At 35.1% G+C, this 23094-nt stretch overlaps 1 protein-coding gene across 6 annotated transcripts in view; it reads left to right on the top strand.

Annotated features, from left to right (window-relative positions):
- The window catches only part of LOC149806589 (uncharacterized), a 255709-nt gene that overhangs the window by 34746 nt on the left and 197869 nt on the right, over window positions 1–23094 (top strand). For all 6 annotated transcript variants that reach the window (XM_089955210.1, XM_089955217.1, XM_089955242.1 and 3 more), the window contains exons 5-9: window positions 5691–5753; window positions 10710–10771; window positions 13394–13471; window positions 19661–19709; window positions 21847–21925. In XM_089955210.1, the coding sequence (XP_089811336.1) occupies window positions 5691–5753; window positions 10710–10771; window positions 13394–13471; window positions 19661–19709; window positions 21847–21925 (331 nt within the window). The remainder of the gene's footprint in view (window positions 1–5690; window positions 5754–10709; window positions 10772–13393; window positions 13472–19660; window positions 19710–21846; window positions 21926–23094) is intronic.

Genomic DNA, 23094 nt, shown 5'->3' with positions numbered 1-23094 from the left:
TCAGTCAAAGGGGCAGTGGTCAGGGTCATTGTCGTTGGAGGATGGACAGACATTGTGAAGTGCACTTCATCTACAGCTATACATTTTTATTTAGGTCATTGTAGGCTTTTGAAATTGTACAAGTTCAAGGATCTATTTCTTCCAAAACTTTGAGTCCATTACATAGGTCTGTAAGTCCATTACATAGAACTGTAAGTCCATTACAAAGAAAATGAGGAATAAATTTTAAGGACCCCAAGTCAACAATTTTAGTTATTTATTATTAATTTGTGGAAGATACAAAACTATACAAAATGCCAAATTAAAATAAAAGAATATTTCTTTTCTTTAATTGCATGTAAGATGCAGACAAATTTGCAGGGATACTATTAGTAATACATGTAGTTACAGACAATTTTGTTGAATATGAGGGGGACTATTAGTAATAGTTACAGACAATTTTGTTGAATACAGAGGGGGGACTATCAGTAATAGTTATAGACAATTTTGTTGAATATGAGGGGGACTATTAGTAATAGTTATAGACAATTTTGTTGAATACAGAGGGGGGACTATCAGTAATAGTTATAGACAATTTTGTTGAATATGGGGGGTGTATTGGTAATAGTTATAGACAATTTTGTTGAATATGGGGGGGTATTAGTAATAGTTATAGACAATTTTGTTGAATATGGGGGGGTATTAGTAATAGTTATAGACAATTTGTTTGAATATGGGGGGACTATTATTAATAGTTATAGACAATTTTTTTGAATAAGGGGGGCTATTAGTAATAGTTATAGACAATTTTGTTGAATACAGAGGGGGGACTATTAGTAATAGTTATAGACAATTTTTTTGAATAAGGGGGGACTATTAGTAATAGTTATAGACAATTTTTTTGAATAAGGGGGGCTATTAGTAATAGTTATAGACAATTTTGTTGAATATGGGGGGGTATTAGTAATAGTTATAGACAATTTGTTTGAATATGGGGGGACTATTATTAATAGTTATAGACAATTTTTTTGAATAAGGGGGGCTATTAGTAATAGTTATAGACAATTTTGTTGAATACAGAGGGGGGACTATTAGTAATAGTTATAGACAATTTTTTTGAATAAGGGGGGACTATCAGTAATAGTTATAGACAATTTTGTTGAATATGAGGGGGACTATTAGTAATAGTTATAGACAATTTTGTTGAATATGGGGGGTGTATTGGTAATAGTTATAGACAATTTTTTTGAATAAGGGGGGACTATCAGTAATAGTTATAGACAATTTTTTTGAATAAGGGGGGCTATTAGTAATAGTTATAGACAATTTTGTTGAATACGGGGGGGGGGGGGGTATTAGTAATAGTTACAGACAATTTTGTTGAATATGAGGGGGGACTATTAGTAATAGTTATAGACAATTTTGCTGAATACAGAGGGGGGACTATTAGTAATAGTTATAGACAATTTTTTTGAATAAGGGGGACTATTAGTAATAGTTATAGATAATTTTGTTGAATACAGAGGGGGGACTATTAGTAATAGTTATAGACAATTTTTTTGAATAAGGGGGGACTATTAGTAATAGTTATAGACAATTTTTTTGAATAAGGGGGGCTATTAGTAATAGTTATAGACAATTTTGTTGAATACGGGGGGGGGGTATTAGTAATAGTTACAGACAATTTTGTTGAATATGAGGGGGGACTATTAGTAATAGTTATAGACAATTTTGTTGAATACAGAGGGGGGACTATTAGTAATAGTTATAGACAATTTTTTTGAATAAGGGGGACTATTAGTAATAGTTATAGATAATTTTGTTGAATACAGAGGGGGGACTATTAGTAATAGTTATAGACAATTTTTTTGAATAAGGGGGGACTATTAGTAATAGTTATAGACAATTTTTTTGAATAAGGGGGGCTATTAGTAATAGTTATAGACAATTTTGTTGAATACGGGGGGGGGGTATTAGTAATAGTTACAGACAATTTTGTTGAATATGAGGGGTGACTATTAGTAATAGTTATAGACAATTTTGTTGAATACAGAGTGGGGACTATTAGTAATAGTTATAGACAATTTTTTTGAATAAGGGGGACTATTAGTAATAGTTATAGGTAATTTTGTTGAATACAGAGGGGGGACTATTAGTAATAGTTATAGACAATTTTTTTGAATAAGGGGGGACTATTAGTAATAGTTATAGACAATTTTTTTGAATAAGGGGGGCTATTAGTAATAGTTATAGATAATTTTGTTGAATACAGAGGGGGGACTATTAGTAATAGTTAAAGACAATTTTTTTGAATAAGGGGGGCTATTAGTAATAGTTATAGACAATTTTGTTGAATAAGGGGGGGACTATTAGTAATAGTTATAGACAATTTTTTTGAATACAGGGATGGGGGTGTATTAGTAATAGTTACAGACAATTTTGTTGAATATGGGGGTGGACTATTGTTGAATACGGGGGTGGGGTGTATTAGTAATAGTTACAGACATAGTTGTTGAATACATCTGTCTAGTTACCTGGATTTTTTTGTTCTTGTGTGAGACATGTAGGTAGTTATATGCTGCTCCTTTTATGCTGAGACAAGAACAAAGAGCTCAAAACTTTGAAGCCTATTGACAGGTTAGATCTATTGTCAACAGTGGGAACCCTTTACAATCTGGCAACTTAATCAAGGTGGCATGGATGTAAACATTACTGAGTGACGCAGGCCACAGCATAAGTTTTCAACATAGCACTTGTAATAAACTTACAATTCAAAACTAGTTAACTGCTGATTGGACAGTGTCAGGGGGACATATATCATGCAAATAAACACTCATCGACTTCACTGTCAAATGCAATAAGCAAATTTTATTATTGTAACTCTCCAATGCAATAAGCCCATTTTAATTTTGTAAATCTGCAATGCATTAAGCCTATTTTAATACTGTAGAAAGTAGAGATACTAACATATCTTTTCTGCAATATTTTCATTTGTTTTAAAAATTGAGTGACTTTTGTTTATGGAAATTTCTTTGGGACTTTTTTTTGTACAACTCCATAAATGTCATGGGCAGACATTGTTCTTCTTGTCCATCACCTATACAGCTGTCAAGTTTTGCATTTAGTCATCGTTGAGGACAATAACACATTTTGTCTTACTATCCACCTCCCCCTCCCCCCGCATTACTGATATGTTAGATAAGAGTGGACTATTGTTGAAACTTAGGCTGATGTGGTGTGATGGTTGTGATGTTTTCACTTGATATACATTGCTGCAATACAACTGAACTTGTTGCAGTAAAATCACTTTTTGTCAATAGACCATTTATGTTGGACTTTTGACTCATCCAAACCATCAGAATGTATCAACAAACAATTGGTTCTTTATTATTATTATTTATCTGGACAGTCGTTTATGTTGACAATATCTGTGTCACCCAGGCAATCCATAGCCTGGGGTTGTATGGTAATTGATAGGTTGGGTGGGTGGGGCAGGATGATGCTAAGATGACTTTGGTATTTGTAAACACAAATCTGTGACTGGTACTATAATTTATTACCAGTTATACACACTTGTTACCTGTTGTAATTTGGGAACCATCTAACAAGCTGGAAGTTATTTTTGCATGTTTCAACTCTGTAAATAGGGTTATATCTGTGATCGGGTTATCAGTCACTGGGTGTTTGTGTTGAATTGTAAGCTTATTCTCTTGTTTATGTTCAAACAATGTCTAAATGAGTGGCTGTCTCCAGTAGTATCTGATAATTACAGGTCTAAATTCCAAACTGAACAATGTGTGTCATATTATACTAGTGTCCTTGAGTTTATTATACTAAGAGTTTGAAGAAAACATGTATGGATCCAGTCTTACTGAAAGTAGCAAATCAATAAAAGTAATATACAGTATATAGTGCTATCATTAACACTTTAATCGGAATATCAAGGAAAATATTGTCTGGTAAATTACTAAATATTGCTGTATACCATATATACTAGCTTGTAAGTTGAGCCAAAGTGCAAACATGAAAGACCTTGATCTGCCATAGCACATTGTGCCTGCAGATCAAGGTCTGTCTTGTTTGTTCTACTTTTAAATCACACATGGTCCTCAGAATTCTCTCACAGGTCCAAAAGTATTCTGAATGAATTCCAGTGGTGTTCTGAATGAATTCCAATCTTGAATGTGCTGATGCATAAATAGCTTGGAATCGTGTTGATGTGCTTACAGTCTTAATGTATCACAGTGATATCATCCAAAATGTGACTAAATGAATTCACAATAATTCCAAAATATTGATTTAGTCCAAAAGTATTATTGTGCACTTGATAATTCCACTGAATAAATTATGTAAATAAATCCTCTCAAATTAAAAGCTGAACACAACTAAAGATTGATTCCACTCTGGATATTAAGATAGGAATGAAGTTCACTTTTAGAATGTTCTAAGTTGTCAACAAGACAAAATCTATTACTAAGATTTTAATAAAGAATATGGCAAATATCAGTACACCATGAATTCCCAAGGGGAAAGCCAATGTCCAGAAATTTATATTTAAATAAATGTTTTTACATACAAATAATTAAAAGTATAACATTGACCAATATTAGCTATGTAATAGGTTGTTCCCCACCCCAAATGACATTAGTCAGGTGGACCCAAACTACTACCATTTGTTATGGATAAAGGTCAATGACACAATACAAGTTAAATACAGAACATATAATCATAGACAAAAGTCAACACACAATACAAATTAAATATGCTTAACAATTTTAAAATCTAAACTTCTAAATCATGTCATAAAAGTTTATGAATCCTGTACCTTTTGGAAAAGTGGTGTGACTTGTGCTGTCCTGCCCATCTATACCTCTGTCCATCAGTTAGTAATGTATTGCATTCCCTTCTTAACTGTTGAAAATACTGACTTGAAACTTTACGTTTTGCTGTAGGTAGTTTGTACATTGGTTTTAAAACTTTGGTATCATCACTGGAGTTGGAGCTAGAAGGATGAGGGATTGAAAAAGCATTGTAGATCTGAAAGTTGGCATGTATCATGACCAGAACTATAAATATGTGACAGGTTGTGGGATTGCTCTCTCAGGCCTTGCCCCAGGGGTGGGGAGTGCTACCTCATGGTCTTAACATGGAAACTGTTGAAATGCCTATTTAACCATTTATGAATTTAAAGGACATAATAGAGAAATATATTCCATACAGATCCTGCATAAAACATGCCTCTGGGACAGGGGACTTAAGTTGGAGAATGTTGAAATCTCTACCCTGTAACCATATATTGCTTTGAAATATATGAGAAGGTGAAGTCAGGGTTATATCCAATACAGATCCTATGTCATACCCATTGGGGGAGGGGACTTGGAATGAATTCAGATTCCCACCATTACAGCGATGTATATATTTCATTGTTATCAGGAAATAAATTCACTTGTAAATCCATCATGGACCCTAGGTCATGCTTGTGGCATAGAGGACTTTTCCTTTATAACCTGGACACAGTCATAATCCTCACCTTGTAACCATATATGTACTAACTAGACATGAAGAGAAAATACAACATTGATCCCTTGCTATATGTAGGATATTTTTGAGTTTTAAATAGGACTCTTTGAGGCATACATTTGACTTGTTTTACACACAAGATGTAGGGCAGATTTGCAAATGCTTATTAAATGTATACTTATTTCTTTCAGATCGAATCCATGTGATTGATTGCCTTCCCAATGTTTGGATGCTGGATGGGAGATTGATAACATGTATGTTAGACCTAATTGTGTGATAGTCTGTTCATATTGACACCATTTTATCATAGCTTAAATCCTCTTTATAAATTTAAATTCCTTGTTTTAGATGAAAATTGTATAACATTGTTACAGTGCTTTCTTATGAATTGAAAGTTGTCAGTTATATGTTATATTACTCACTTATAAGTCAAGTCAAACTGCAAACTGCACATACCCAGACCTGCTGTCACATAATGTGCTGGCAGATCTGGGTCTGTGCTGTTTCTTAGGAGTAATCAGTCGAACAAACAACATTGACTCTGCTCTGCAGGCGCTCTATGCTATGGCAGATCAGGATCTTTGTTGTTTTGCAGTTTGACTTGACTTATAAGTGAGTATGTATGGTATGTGAGTATATAAGATATCATTAACAGTGTAATATTTTCACCTGTTGCAAAGACCTGTCTTTGTTTCTGTCCACACCTGATATTTATTGAGGAAGTATATACTGTTACCTGTGTCCATGCCATCCATACATCACAAATTTTGTTTTTGCTCAATAACTTTGAAGTCCTTACCGACTAAATCAGATTTATCAATTTGGTATTTGGATCTATGGAAAGGTCTAGGTCAGCCTTGATTTTCACCTATATTCCTCTGAAATTTGACAAGGCCAGTGGTATCACAAATTCTGTTTTTGCCCAATAAATCTTAAAAACTTAATGGATTGAGACCTAATTTTGTATAGGTCTTTATATTCTGAAGATATGATTCAATTTCATTTTGCATATTCCAACAAAGACTAAGTTACAGCCTCTGATTTGACTTTGCATCTCGAACCAAGATGTCTTTACTTATACCAAGGGGTGAGGGTGGGAGTGGTATAAACACTTTCCCTAATTTCACTTTGGTAATGAACCTCTAAGTTAGAACACTTGTCCACAAAAGGCCATCTTTGTGATCCTTTGAGTGTCCTCTATAGATAGGATTCACTATACTGTTGATTATCGGTACTAAAATTCCTGTATGGTTGTATTTAAACTCCTAAGAACCAAGACTTGATAGACTTGAATCATGATAGTTTCATTTAGTATTTAATAATTTATATGGACCTTTCTGTCCCCCCCCCCCACTATATTCTATGGAGTTGGTCATATAGTGTTACCCATTTATATTCAAATGTGTCATCATACAAGTCCATATGAATTTCATTTCTGTTCCATAACTTGTTTAGGAATTGATGCAAAAAAGAAAAACTTGTAAATGATTTCTTCTCCAATACTGCTTACAAAAATTGGACAAAATTTGCCAGAAAGTATGCTGTCATCAAGGTCTTCCAGATTATTTCAGATGATGCTGATCAACCCATCAGATACAGTTAGTGTTATAATAACATTAAAAAAACAACTTTAAATGATTTCTTTTCATTAACCACTTAACAGAATTTGACCAACTTTGAGGGAAAGCATTCTGGATTTTAGATCTTTAAAATTTATTCAAATGATGCTTATTCACCATTAAGTATAGCCAGTGGTACCAAAAAAGAAATGATGCTAATTCACCATTAAGTATAGCCATCTGTTCCAAAAAAAGAAATGAAGCTAATTCACCACTAAATATGGCCATCTGTACCAAAAATAGAAATGACGCTAATTCACCATTAAGTATGGCCATCTGTACCAAAAATAGAAATGACGCTAATTCACCATTAAGTATGGCCATCTGTACCAAAAATAGAGATGATGCTAATTCACCACTAAGTATGGCCATCTGTACCAAAAATAGAAATGATGCTAATTCACCACTAAGTATGGCCATCTGTACCAAAAATAGAAATGATGCTAATTCACCACTAAGTATGGCCATCTGTACGAAAAATAGAGATGATGCTAATTCACCACTAAGTATGGCCATCTGTACCAAAAATAGAAATGATGCTAATTCACCACTAAGTATAGCCATCTGTACGAAAAATAGAAATGATGCTAATTCACCACTAAGTATGGCCATCTGTACGAAAAATAGAAATGATGCTAATTCACCATTAAGTATGGCCATCTGTACCAAAAATAGAGATGATGCTAATTCACCACTAAGTATGGCCATCTGTACCAAAAATAGAAATGATGCTAATTCACCACTAAGTATGGCCATCTGTACCAAAAATAGAAATGATGCTAATTCACCACTAAGTATGGCCATCTGTACGAAAAATAGAGATGATGCTAATTCACCACTAAGTATGGCCATCTGTACCAAAAATAGAAATGATGCTAATTCACCACTAAGTATGGCCATCTGTACGAAAAATAGAAATGATGCTAATTCACCACTAAGTATGGCCATCTGTACGAAAAATAGAAATGATGCTAATTCACCACTAAGTATGGCCATCTGTACGAAAAATAGAGATGATGCTAATTCACCACTAAGTATGGCCATCTGTACCAAAAATAGAAATGATGCTAATTCACCACTAAGTATGGCCATCTGTACCAAAAATAGAAATGATGCTAATTAACCACTAAGTATGGCCATCTGTACCAAAAATAGAAATGATGCTAATTCACCACTAAGTATGGCCATCTGTACGAAAAATAGAGATGATGCTAATTCACCACTAAGTATGGCCATCTGTAGCAAAAATAGAAATGATGCTAATTCACCACTAAGTATGGCCATCTGTACCAAAAATAGAGATGATGCTAATTCACCACTAAGTATGGCCATCTGTACCAAAAATAGAAATGATGCTAATTCACCACTAAGTATGGCCATCTGTACCAAAAATAGAGATGATGCTAATTCACCATTAAGTATGGCCATCTGTACCAAAAATAGAGATGATGCTAATTCACCACTAAGTATGGCCATCTGTACCAAAAATAGAGATGATGCTAATTCACCATTAAGTATGGCCATCTGTGCCAAAAATAGAAATGATGCTAATTCACCACTAAGTATGGCCATCTGTACCAAAAATGTTTTTATACTTTAATACATATCAGATCAGAAAAAGGACAAATAACTAGCACTTTACAAATTTGAAATGAAGAGTATGAGAGTGATGTACTACATCATTCTGGTTGAGCACAACATTATGCTTGTTGCAGGATTTATGAGGTTGACTTTACAATCATTCAGCAAAAGTTAGACATGTAGACTAGTTAAAAATGTGTTGTCTGTATCAACTGTCAGTATGTTATGTGTTTGTATTTTGGTACTAATCCACATGGATTTTGCCCATCTGTGACCAGAACTTTACCCACCTGCAAATCCAAGTTAGAAGCAACAATAAATGTTCATTTTTCATATGGTTTAGTGTAATGATTGCATACTCATGTTATACCTTTTGGGCTTTTAGATTATGATTATACCTCACTGTGTGATGGCAGACACATCCAATTATTAAATGCCATTTTGTAATCACTTTTTGGTTTGTTGTTCATACACTGGCAAATTGCCCCTCATTGAATCTTTGATGATGGAATATAGCCCAGAATGACTTGGAACTAAATCAGGGATAATGTGGCAAAGTTTGCATGCAGTGCTCTTTCAGGAGATCTATCCCAATGGCAGATTTATGTACCAGTAAATTGTCATGGAGATGAAGGCAGCACTTTGGAGGCATCAAATTGTCCATCAACATTAGTAGAGTCAGGCACAGTAAGCTGAACTGGCAGCCAAGTCTTTTGCAAAATTAAATAACATGTTTAAAACTCTTTTGACAATCAGTCTACCTTGAATGATTTTTTTATCTCTTTTTCTTTGATCCAAACTTTATTAATTTTTCTAGAGTTGTTAAAAAAATAAACCCATGTTTTGTCATCTGTGATAATCTCATTCAGATGTCTCTAGTCACATGTTTCATATTTGGTGAGTGGTTGTTTGGCAGTTTTGACCCGAGTCTGTGTTTGATCAGATGTCAACAAATGCAGGACCCATATTGCACAAGTCTGAGTTTCAAGTGATTTTTCATTATATTAAAACATTGAATGACCATGATAATAGCAATGATCATCATCATCAGTTGCTCCCTTCACACCAGCTACTTTCTGCTCATCAGTTGCAAACAATGGTGTTCCTAAATATGGGTCATCCTCCATGGATTTGTGATCATCATTAAAATGATGGAATAAATTATATGACAGAGAATTACATCAGTAAACTTCATCCATGTCTGCCTTCATGTCAGTTTTAGAATGCCTAAAGAGCATCTGAAGTTTACAATATGCTGTTTGTTCTGTAACACAGTTTTTCTCCTTCTGACCTTCTTAGGTCAAAGTCATTTACCTGTGTTGTGTCAGATGCATATATCATCAGGTGTTCATTGTGCTGCATGTGCATAAAAAGTTGTAACAAACTATTTAGAACTTTTCATATACCCCATGTATAGATGTTTTTGAAGTTTCACTTCTGCAAAGTTTGATCAAGTTACCTTTCTGTTGGTAACAGTGATCATCGAAACATTATACCAACCACTTGTGGAGATCTTACACAAGCATGCAGGAGGACTGATTCAATAGGACTGCTTTTTTAATTATGCGTTATAACTAAGATATCTTCACTTGTATCTTTTGGGTATGAGCTAAAATAGGTGTTTAATATCTTTCATCTTTAATTATTTACAGACCCTAAAAATAATGAAAGGTGTACCAAACATTTACTGACAATACCAAAAAGTTTGTTCTTACCAGTATTCACATGGTATAGTGATAAATATAGTATTAGAATTATAAAAAATAATATTAATGCATGTCCTGTGGGATAAGGAATTCAATTATTTAATTTTCTTTTTCCAAATACTTTTACAAGGCATTGTTTTGTTGTGCTGTTTCACTAATTTTAAAAAATCTTTCATTGTATAAAATGTTATCCGATATCTGTCCTGTGCATTGAGAAGACTGTAAAGTTTGTTTAGTATTGTTCTAACATGTTACAAATCTTGAAGCAATGTAACTGTATGGTTTTGAAAACTCTCTATTGCAGCTGCAGAGAGACTACAAGTCAAACATTTCTTCCAGGATTCAGCACTTACAGAACATCCTGTAGTAAGTATATATTATAGGTAAAAACAACTCATAGATGTTGCTATTACAGAGCATAATGACGTACAGTTGTATTTCACATTCAGATCAAAGGTAACCAGTTTTTATCTAAATTACTTTTTTTGTGTGTAAACAACATTTTTTTGATAAGGTGATCAGTGTACTTAATAAATGTGAAAATGAAGTAGTAGTAGTAATATAATAATAATAATAATAATAATAAAAATAATAATAATAAAAATAATAATAATAAAGACTTTATTTAGAGAAGATAACTCAAAAATAGTTACAGAACTAATCTGCCTCGAGTCTTGCTATCTGTTATTCATAATATACACTGTATATACAATATGATGGGATAATACATAAATAATTGATTTAAATATATTTATTTAAAAAAATATGTAATAATAAGTAAATAATGATAAAAATAATATAATAAAATTAATAAGTAAATAATAATAATAATAATAATAATAATTATTATTATTATTATTGTTATTACATGTATTATCATTATTATTATTATCGATGTCTGATTTTGTATCAGAGGTTACAACATATTTATTGAGGACATTTTGTTAGGAAGAGTTCTTAAATAGGTATAAAGTTTTGTAGAGTATAATTTTCAGTTATTGAATTTTGTTTACCTACAATGGTATTTTCACATCTGGACAAATTAAAAATTGACTTCACAGCATCTTACTAATGTTTCTTGTAAATAATTATGTGTAGAGTATGATAGACAATTGGGGTTTATGGCATTTTTAAAAATAAATGCCAAATTCTGTCAAGCAGAAGAAGTTGAAAATTGTAGGGCCATATAATAAAGACTAAGACCAAGGAAAAAAAGTAAAACATGGAGTTGTAACATTTTTGTATTTATCATGATTCTTTATTATTTGTGTCACTAATTTTCATGTATTTGTGTTTTCTAGAAACCACACATTTGATACAAAACTTCACATATATTTAAATAAATAGCAATCCTTTGAGAGAGGCATGTGTAGGAAAATTAAGAATAAAATAGAAAGAAAAGTTTTGTAAAAGTATGACAAAATTATTTTCATTAATATAAATAAAGTCACATAGTTTTGCACTGTTCGTTGTCAGTTTATTGTATTTATCTTAATCAATCCCTGACACACGTGACCCCTTGCTGGATCCAGTGCACTTGAAAGGATTTATTTACCATATGATTTTTGTGTGTGTATATATATATATATATATATATATATATATATATATATATATATATATATATATATATATATATATATACAGTGGAGCCTCATTAATCCGGACTCCGTTTATCCGGAAACCTCGCTATCCGGACATAATTCAACGGGAACGGAATTCCTAAACGTTAATTTGCTCCGTTAATCAAGAAATCCGCGTTCCAGATCCGGAAATCAAAATCGGGGACCAAAGTGTAAAATTACATTAAAACTTGTCTTGATAATCCAGAAATAATCTGTCCAAAAATAAGAAAATTCGAAAAATCATATGTGAAAATACAATCAGAAGAATAATAAATAAAACACAGTAGTGAAGCCCTTGAGAATCTATGGCCACTATCATTAACTAAGTAGCGTGACCATATTGTAACCAGTGATTGTATCAACAATGTCTGTTTTAGCTAGTCGCCCACGGGGGTGTTAATAATTAAATAAACACACTGGGATCAAATCGTCCACGCTTTTTGACATAACATATGGTAAATAAATTAAAAGTGTCATTAAGCCTCTTTGTTGTTTACCAATTGTATGTAACAATCACAGTTTATTGTTTGCTGTGCAAATACAGTTGACATTTTTAAGCTGTGGACAGTATAGGGCTTCAAAGAATCCAGGCAAACAAAGGTTATAGACTTCTTCAGGAAATTGACATAATAAATGTATGTACAGTACATACATGTACATGAACATAGTGTGATGTGTTCGATGTGTTAATTGTCTAAACTTCTATTTACTGTATATGTACGTACAAGCACATGTTATAATAATGTGAAATAAACATAAATTAATAGATGTATTCATTAATTTATTTCAACCATTATTGAATATACAGTACATTACATTTAAAGCTAGGATATACATGTACATATATACAGTGTGATGATATTGTAAAATAAAAAATGTGCATGATTCAATTATCTGGAAAACTCGTTAAACTCGTTAATCCGGACATATTCGCTGGGAACGAATGTGTCTGAGGCTCCACTGTATATATATATATATATATATATATATACATACACACACACACACAGAACTCTCCCTTGTTTTAATGCAGATTGTTATAATACAGTTTTGGATATAACATTGTACCCCAAGGCCAAAATTAAATCATTGTGTTTGAACTAGTTTGTCAAAGTTGTGACAAAGTACACAGAATGAATTTTTTCTATATTTCCTTTTGAAAACAATATTTGACTAATTCTCTGATTCCTGTTATGCCACAGTTTGGTACATACATGGTTCTTACTGTAACACAGATCAGTTTATAACACTGTTCTCAGTACGTCATGGCGCTGAAGATAACACAGTCTGTGGTTATGGACTTCAACTTCCACATTATAGCAAGGGAGAACTGTATATTCATGCTGTGCACTCACCTTTTCAGAGACACAAGCTGTCCAGAGAATGGTTCGTCCCATCATCTCTCAAGCAAATACAGGTCCATGGAGTATATGGTGTCAAGGTAAGAACATCAGTACAGGTCCATGGAGTATATGGTGTCAAGGTAAGAACATCGGTACAGGTCCATGGAGTATATGGTGTCAAAATAAGAACATCAGTACAGGTCCATTGAGTATATGGTGTCAAGGTAAGAACATCAGTACAGGTCCATGGAGTATATGGTGTCAAGGTAAGAACATCAGTACAGGTCCATGGAGTATATGGTGTCAAGGTAAGAACATCGGTACAGGTCCATGGAGTAATGTGTCAAGGTAAGAACATTGGTACAGGTCCATGGAGTATATGGTGTCAAGGTAAGAACATTGGTACAGGTCCATGGAGTAATGTGTCAAGGTAAGAACATTGGTACAGGTCCATGGAGTAATGTGTCAAGGTAAGAACATTGGTACAGGTCCATGGAGTATATGGTGTCAAGGTAAGAACATCGGTACAGGTCCATGGAGTATATGGTGTCAAGGTAAGAACATCGGTACAGGTCCATGGAGTATATGGTGTCAAAGTAAGAACATCGGTACAGGTCCATGGAGTATATGGTGTCAAAGTAAGAACATCGGTACAGGTCCATGGAGTATATGGTGTCAAGGTAAGAACATTGGTACAGGTCCACGGAGTATATGGTGTCAAGGTAAGAACATTGGTACAGGTCCACGGAGTATATGGTGTCAAGGTAAAAACATTGGTACAGGTCCACGGAGTATATGGTGTCAAGGTAAGAACATCAGTACAGGTCCATGGAGTATATGGTGTCAAGGTAAGAACATCGGTACAGGTCCATGGAGTATATGGTGTCAAGGTAAGAACATCGGTACAGGTCCATGGAGTATATGGTGTCAAGGTAAGAACATCAGTACAGGTCCATGGATATGGTGTCAAGGTAAGAACATCGGTACAGGTCCATGGAGTATATGGTGTCAAGGTAAGAACATCAGTACAGGTCCATGGAGTATATGGTGTCAAGGTAAGAACATCAGTACAGGTCCATGGAGTATATGGTGTCAAAGTAAGAACATCGGTACAGGTCCATGGAGTATATGGTGTCAAAGTAAGAACATCGGTACAGGTCCATGGAGTATATGGTGTCAAGGTAAAAACATTGGTACAGGTCCATGGAGTATATGGTGTCAAGGTAAGAACATCGGTACAGGTCCACGGAGTATATGGTGTCAAAGTAAGAACATCGGTACAGGTCCATGGAGTATATGGTGTCAAAGTAAGAACATCGGTACAGGTCCATGGAGTATATGGTGTCAAAGTAAGAACATCGGTACAGGTCCATGGAGTATATGGTGTCAAGGTAAAAACATTGGTACAGGTCCACGGAGTATATGGTGTCAAAGTAAGAACATCGGTACAGGTCCACGGAGTATATGGTGTCAAAGTAAGAACATCAGTACAGGTCCATGGAGTATATGGTGTCAAAGTAAGAACATTGGTACAGGTCCATGGAGTATATGGTGTCAAGGTAAGAACATCGGTACAGGTCCATGGAGTATATGGTGTCAAGGTAAGAACATCGGTACAGGTCCATGGAGTATATGGTGTCAAGGTAAGAACATCGGTACAGGTCCATGGAGTATATGGTGTCAAGGTAAGAACATTGGTACAGGTCCATGGAGTATATGGTGTCAAGGTAAGAACATCAGTACAGGTCCATGGAGTATATGGTGTCAAGGTAAGAACATCAGTACAGGTCCATGGAGTATATGGTGTCAAGGTAAGAACATCGGTACAGGTCCATGGAGTATATGGTGTCAAGGTAAGAACATCGGTACAGGTCCATGGAGTATATGGTGTCAAAGTAAGAACATCGGTACAGGTCCATGGAGTATATGGTGTCAAAGTAAGAACATCGGTACAGGTCCATGGAGTATATGGTGTCAAGGTAAGAACATCGGTACAGGTCCATGGAGTATATGGTGTCAAGGTAAGAACATCGGTACAGGTCCATGGAGTATATGGTGTCAAGGTAAGAACATCGGTACAGGTCCATGGAGTATATGGTGTCAAGGTAAGAACATCGGTACAGGTCCATGGAGTATATGGTGTCAAGGTAAGAACATCGGTACAGGTCCATGGAGTATATGGTGTCAAAGTAAGAACATCGGTACAGGTCCATGGAGTATATGGTGTCAAAGTAAGAACATCGGTACAGGTCCATGGAGTATATGGTGTCAAAGTAAGAACATCGGTACAGGTCCATGGAGTATATGGTGTCAAAGTAAGAACATCGGTACAGGTCCATGGAGTATATGGTGTCAAGGTAAGAACATCGGTACAGGTCCATGGAGTATATGGTGTCAAGGTAAGAACATCGGTACAGGTCCATGGAGTATATGGTGTCAAGGTAAGAACATCGGTACAGGTCCATGGAGTATATGGTGTCAAAGTAAGAACATCGGTACAGGTCCATGGAGTATATGGTGTCAAGGTAAGAACATCGGTACAGGTCCATGGAGTATATGGTGTCAAGGTAAGAACATCGGTACAGGTCCATGGAGTATATGGTGTCAAGGTAAGAACATCGGTACAGGTCCATGGAGTATATGGTGTCAAGGTAAGAACATCGGTACAGGTCCATGGAGTATATGGTGTCAAGGTAAGAACATCGGTACAGGTCCATGGAGTATATGGTGTCAAGGTAAGAACATCGGTACAGGTCCATGGAGTATATGGTGTCAAGGTAAGAACATCGGTACAGGTCCATGGAGTATATGGTGTCAAGGTAAGAACATCGGTACAGGTCCATGGAGTATATGGTGTCAAGGTAAGAACATCGGTACAGGTCCATGGAGTATATGGTGTCAAGGTAAGAACATCGGTACAGGTCCACGGAGTATATGGTGTCAAAGTAAGAACATCGGTACAGGTCCATGGAGTATATGGTGTCAAAGTAAGAACATCGGTACAGGTCCACGGAGTATATGGTGTCAAAGTAAGAACATTGGTACAGGTCCATGGAGTATATGGTGTCAAAGTAAGAACATCGGTACAGGTCCACGGAGTATATGGTGTCAAAGTAAGAACATTGGTACAGGTCCACGGAGTATATGGTGTCAAGGTAAGAACATCAGTACAGGTCCATGGAGTATATGGTGTCAAGGTAAGAACATCAGTACAGGTCCATGGAGTATATGGTGTCAAGGTAAGAACATCGGTACAGGTCCATGGAGTATATGGTGTCAAGGTAAGAACATCGGTACAGGTCCATGGAGTATATGGTGTCAAGGTAAGAACATCGGTACAGGTCCATGGAGTATATGGTGTCAAGGTAAGAACATCGGTACAGGTCCATGGAGTATATGGTGTCAAGGTAAGAACATTGGTACAGGTCCATGGAGTATATGGTGTCAAGGTAAGAACATCCGTACAGGTCCATGGAGTATATGGTGTCAAGGTAAGAACATCGGTACAGGTCCATGGAGTATATGGTGTCAAGGTAAGAACATCGGTACAGGTCCATGGAGTATATGGTGTCAAGGTAAGAACATCGGTACAGGTCCATGGAGTATATGGTGTCAAAATAAGAACATCGGTACAGGTCCATGGAGTATATGGTGTCAAAATAAGAACATCGGTACAGGTCCATGGAGTATATGGTGTCAAAATAAGAACATTGGTACAGGTCCATGGAGTATATGGTGTCAAAATAAGAACATTGGTACAGGTCCATGGAGTATATGGTGTCAAGGTAAGAACATCGGTACAGGTCCATGGAGTATATGGTGTCAAGGTAAGAACATCGGTACAGGTCCACGGAGTATATGGTGTCAAAGTAAGAACATTGGTACAGGTCCATGGAGTATATGGTGTCAAAGTAAGAACATTGGTACAGGTCCACGGAGTATATGGTGTCAAAGTAAGAACATTGGTACAGGTCCATGGAGTATATGGTGTCAAAGTAAGAACATCGGTACAGGTCCATGGAGTATATGGTGTCAAAGTAAGAACATCGGTACAGGTCCACGGAGTATATGGTGTCAAAGTAAGAACATTGGTACAGGTCCATGGAGTATATGGTGTCAAAGTAAGAATATCGGTACAGGTCCATGGAGTATATGGTGTCAAGGTAAGAACATCAGTACAGGTCCATGGAGTATATGGTGTCAAAGTAAGAACATCGGTACAGGTCCATGGAGTATATGGTGTCAAGGTAAGAACATCGGTACAGGTCCATGGAGTATATGGTGTCAAAATAAGAACATCGGTACAGGTCCACGGAGTATATGGTGTCAAGGTAAGAACATGAGTACAGGTCCATGGAGTATATGGTGTCAAAGTAAGAACATGAGTACAGGTCCATGGAGTATATGGTGTCAAAGTAAGAACATTGGTACAGGTCCATGGAGTATATGGTGTCAAAGTAAGAACATTGGTACAGGTCCATGGAGTATATGGTGTCAAAGTAAGAACATCAGTACAGGTCCATGGAGTATATGGTGTCAAAGTAAGAACATCGGTGCAGGTCCATGGAGTATATGGTGTCAAAGTAAGAACATCGGTGCAGGTCCATGGAGTATATGGTGTCAAAGTAAGAACATCAGTACAGGTCCATGGAGTATATGGTGTCAAAGTAAGAACATCGGTACAGGTCCATGGAGTATATGGTGTCAAAGTAAGAACATCAGTACAGGTCCATGGAGTATATGGTGTCAAAGTAAGAACATCGGTACAGGTCCATGGAGTATATGGTGTCAAAGTAAGAACATCGGTACAGGTCCACGGAGTATATGGTGTCAAAATAAGAACATCGGTACAGGTCCATGGAGTATATGGTGTCAAAGTAAGAACATCAGTACAGGTCCACGGAGTATATGGTGTCAAGGTAAGAACATCGGTACAGGTCCATGGAGTATATGGTGTCAAGGTAAGAACATCGGTACAGGTCCACGGAGTATATGGTGTCAAAGTAAGAACATCGGTACAGGTCCACGGAGTATATGGTGTCAAAGTAAGAACATCGGTACAGGTCCACGGAGTATATGGTGTCAAAATAAGAACATTGGTACAGGTCCACGGAGTATATGGTGTCAAGGTAAGAACATCGGTACAGGTCCATGGAGTATATGGTGTCAAAATAAGAACATCGGTACAGGTCCATGGAGTATATGGTGTCAAAATAAGAACATCAGTACAGGTCCATGGAGTATATGGTGTCAAAATAAGAACATCGGTACAGGTCCATGGAGTATATGGTGTCAAGGTAAGAACATCGGTACAGGTCCATGGAGTATATGGTGTCAAGGTAAGAACATCGGTACAGGTCCATGGAGTATATGGTGTCAAAATAAGAACATTGGTACAGGTCCATGGAGTATATGGTGTCAAGGTAAGAACATGAGTACAGGTCCATGGAGTAATGTGGTGTCAAAGTAAGAACATCAGACCCAGTAATTTTATCCTTTAGTTGTGTCCTCGTGGTTTCAATCTCTAGGTCACAGTACAGACTGTAACACAACAACAATATACTTCTGTATATCTGAATCACTTAATTCCTTTAATTGTTTTTGAATTTGGATTTTATCTGCTTTGTAATATTTAATACAGTTATTATATTTCCACTGTCATTGCACATGTGCTTAGTATTTTTCCATTTGAATTTGTGTGTTACTCAGCCATTTTGCTCACATAAGAGAAACATGATGTAGAATATATTAAGATGTCTGATATATGAATGCTGTTTATTACAGCTAAATTCCTAATGAGTTTTACAATTGCTGTTTATGATGTGGTGAGAGAGAAAACATTTTCCTGGAATTTCCTACCTTTAACTGAGACATTTTCCCCATGCCAAGCCCAGCAGAGGTTGTAACCCAGATGGAGTTTGCTGGAGTAATTAAAGTTGAGAGACCAATAATCATGGTGGATGTTGAACCCACAAAATCATGGTCAATATTTGGGAGTGCCAACCACTATTCCAAGCTTTTGTTTTGGATGCTATTCAATAGTCAATGATAGTTTTCATAATTAGAACAGAGATAAAGGAATTGAGCTTTCAGTTAATATTTTCTATTCACCATGCAGCTGAGTTGATTAATTGTTTTTTTTTAAAAAGTAATTTGGCAAGCTCTATAACAGACTGTTCCTAACAGAAAGTAGTACATCCTAGTCAGGTTTTTAATGGGTTTCAACATGTCCAATGCTGTGTACTTGTTTTTCTTACAATGTAAACCTTATCTTTATTTCATTTTAGGCCACTCATCTAATGACAAGGTTTCCAGCTAATGGTACCCACAATATTGGTTTGTATTCCATTTTGCTGTTCAATGTTTTTGTACTAAAATTTTGGCAAAGTTTTGCTGAATAAGTTAAATTAAATTTCAGATACATACTGGTTGTATAGTTAAAAACACCATCTAGATTTAATACACAATTTTACGTGAAACTTTAGCCTAATTTCTGTAGATTCTATACATGCCAGTATCTGGTTAAGATTTAACACAGTTTTATATTATGTTGTGCATAATTTCAATACATTCAATACATAACATTACCCAGTTAAGAAACCCTCTAGATTTAACACAGTTTGATGTGAAGTTGGAGCCTAATTTCTGTACATTCTTGGTCAATATGTGTGTGAATTGTTGGTGTAAAATATGTTTTTTCTTATGACCCTAATTTAACATCAGCATAGGTCAGGCAGCATTCACTATATCTTGCTGCTGCAAGGTATGTATCTTGTAAACATTTCTGGCATAATATTCTTGAAAAACATTTTGCGTACATACATTATAACATCCTCAGTAACTTTGATTAAACTTTAAGTTAAGGTCACAGACTTTTAGGACTTTCTTGAGTCCATCTGATATCACAGACTGCAATGTTTTACCAAACTAGATGTTCTCCAAGTATTGTATCTTATAGCTCTAAATAAGAATTTATTGAAATGGATATTTTACTCTCTGGCTGGATCTTATAATGTTTGTTGAAATTTGAATGCAGTATTTTATGAACAATCCAAACTTAATTCCCTTGACTGAGTCTTGTCATTGATTTGCCAACCATGCCTTTTAGAATGCACAAAATACCCATCCAGTGACCAAAAACTAATTAAAGGTACATTTGGATATATGGTTCTATTTGAGTGAGTGTCCTCACAGGCGTCGGGTACAGTCATTTAAAACATGCATGGAATATTCTGAACCTGTTCTGATAGCATAATTTATATTGATTGAATGAGCCATCATGAAGCATGGAACAATATGCTGTCAAGTGTGGACTAAATGCTTAAAATGAAAATGGTTTGCATAAATGGAATACATATAAAAATGCCTTTATGCAGTGTTTTAGTTTTAAAATATGCAATACTTGTGTTAGCATTTATCTCTAATTTTAGGCTTTGATTTTGAATTTGATGTTAAAAAAGTTAAATTCATCATCTTAAATCACAGATTTTATGACTGTTTCAATTATACATTCAGTAGAACTCAGGACATTCGGATTTTATGACTATTTGAATATCACAGCCAACAGGACTCAGGACATTAAGATTTCATGACTGTTTTGAATATCACATCCAATAAAACTCATGACATTCAGATTTCATGACTGTTTTGAATATCACAACCAATATACCTCATGACATTCAGATTTCATGACTGTTTTGAATATCACAACCAATAGAACTCAGGACATTCAGATTTCATGACTGTTTTGAATATCACATCCAATAGAACTCATAATATTCAGATTTCATGACTGTTTTGAATATCACAACCAATAAAACTCATGACATTCAGATTTCATGACTGTTTTGAATATCACATCCAGTAGAACTCATGACATTCAGATTTCATGACTGTTTTGAATATCACAACCAATAGAACTCCAGACATTCAGATTTCATGATTGTTTTGAATATCACAACCAATAGAACTAAGGACATTCAGATTTCATGACTGTTTTGAATATCATATCCAACAGAACTAAGGACATTCAGATGAATCTTATCTTGCATTTATTAACTATCATAATCTCAATTCAGAACTTATTTCATTATGTTTGCAGTGTTTAATTGAAATGGAAAGAATGTCAGTTTCTATTAAAATCTGGTAATCTGATATAAATAACTATAAGCACCCTATCATGTATCTCATCTTAGAAATTCTGATTACAGTTATTGTGGGTTATTTTAAAAAAAATGTTATTCAATAAATTTTAATAAGTTGTTTAAGTAAATAATTGTAAAATAATGTGGGACAGTTGACAACATTAAAACACTGCAAAAGTGTCATAATGTTAGAAGCATGACAATATATATTATACCAGGAATATGGTCCTATACTGTAACATAATTTATTTTATTTATATTGTGTAGATTTGTGACTAATTGGACCGTTTACCCGTAGCACTTAATTGAATGTATATTCTTTCATGCAGATACAGACAGAAGAAGACTCAAGTATGCAGCCTATACCTTACAAGAAGATCTAGTCCTAGAGAAGAAATATACCAATAGGTGGTTATTGATTATTGTCTATATCTGAGTGCTGCATTAATGCAGGAATTTTACAGTAATCATATACCCACCTGCCTGTCTTTCCATTTGTGTGTCTCTCTATCCACAACTCTTTCATACATTCTAGCTGAATAAAATACTCCTAAGATGTGTTAGCTTTAACTTAAATATAAACTTATTATGTTGACTGCCTTTAAATTAAATATGACATTGTTGTGTTTACTCCTTTAAATTAAGTTAAATATGAAATTATTATGTTGACTACCTTTAAATTAAATATGAAATTGTTGTGTTTACTCCATTAAATTAAGTTAAATATGAAATTATTATGTTGACTACCTTTAAATTAAATATGAAATTGTCATGTTTACCAACTTTAAAGTGATGCTGATGTTGTGGTTCCAGAATAGTTATCATTAACAGTATGTGCTGTTATCCAGTGATCTGCTTATCTGTACATTTGTGTTTCCACAATTATATCTACTGCCGTTTGGAAATTGACTAGGCTTGGTAGCATACTGGTCACTATGGCAACCCATGTTCAAGAGGAGTTTTACTTTGGGTTTTTGTGTGTGCCTGGGGTCAGAAGGTTAAATGTACTAAAATTGGAATTACACTATTTTAGCAAAAATTAATGTGTGCATTCATGGCAAGAAAACAGTGTAATAAATGCAATAATATAATATAATATTGAGTTAAGTGCTCTTGGATCAAAGTCTTTGGTGAGGGTATATTGTGAAGCTAGGTGGAGGATGTTGTGAAGTTTGGTTGGGGGATAATGTAAAGTTTGGTTGGGGGATATTGTGAAGTTTGGTGGAGGATATTGTGAAGTTTCTTAGGGGGATATTATGAAGTTTGGTGGAGGATATTGTGAAGTTTCTTAGGGGGAAATTGTGAAGTTTGGTGGAAGATATTGTGAAGTTTGGTAGAATATGTTGTGAAGTTTGGTTGGGGGATATTGTGAAGTTTAGGCAGTATGTGAAAAGTGTCATCATTTGCAGTGTTTCTTGCTCATCTGAAGATAATTTGTGAATAAACGGATTTGATATGTTGAAAATGGTATTCAAGTGAGAATTATTGAGGATATCTAGTTGAGTAAAGATTTTAATGAAAAGAAACTCTGTTCAGTTAAAATGCTATCAGTTCTGCAAATTTACTTTAATCTTCTG

The sequence above is a fragment of the Sinohyriopsis cumingii genome, chromosome 1, assembly GCF_028554795.1.
Source record: "Sinohyriopsis cumingii isolate HCF-2022 chromosome 1, ASM2855479v2, whole genome shotgun sequence".
NCBI lineage: Eukaryota > Metazoa > Mollusca > Bivalvia > Unionida > Unionidae > Sinohyriopsis > Sinohyriopsis cumingii.
Note: the sequence above shows the minus strand (reverse complement) of the source record. Positions and strands in the feature narration are given on the sequence as shown.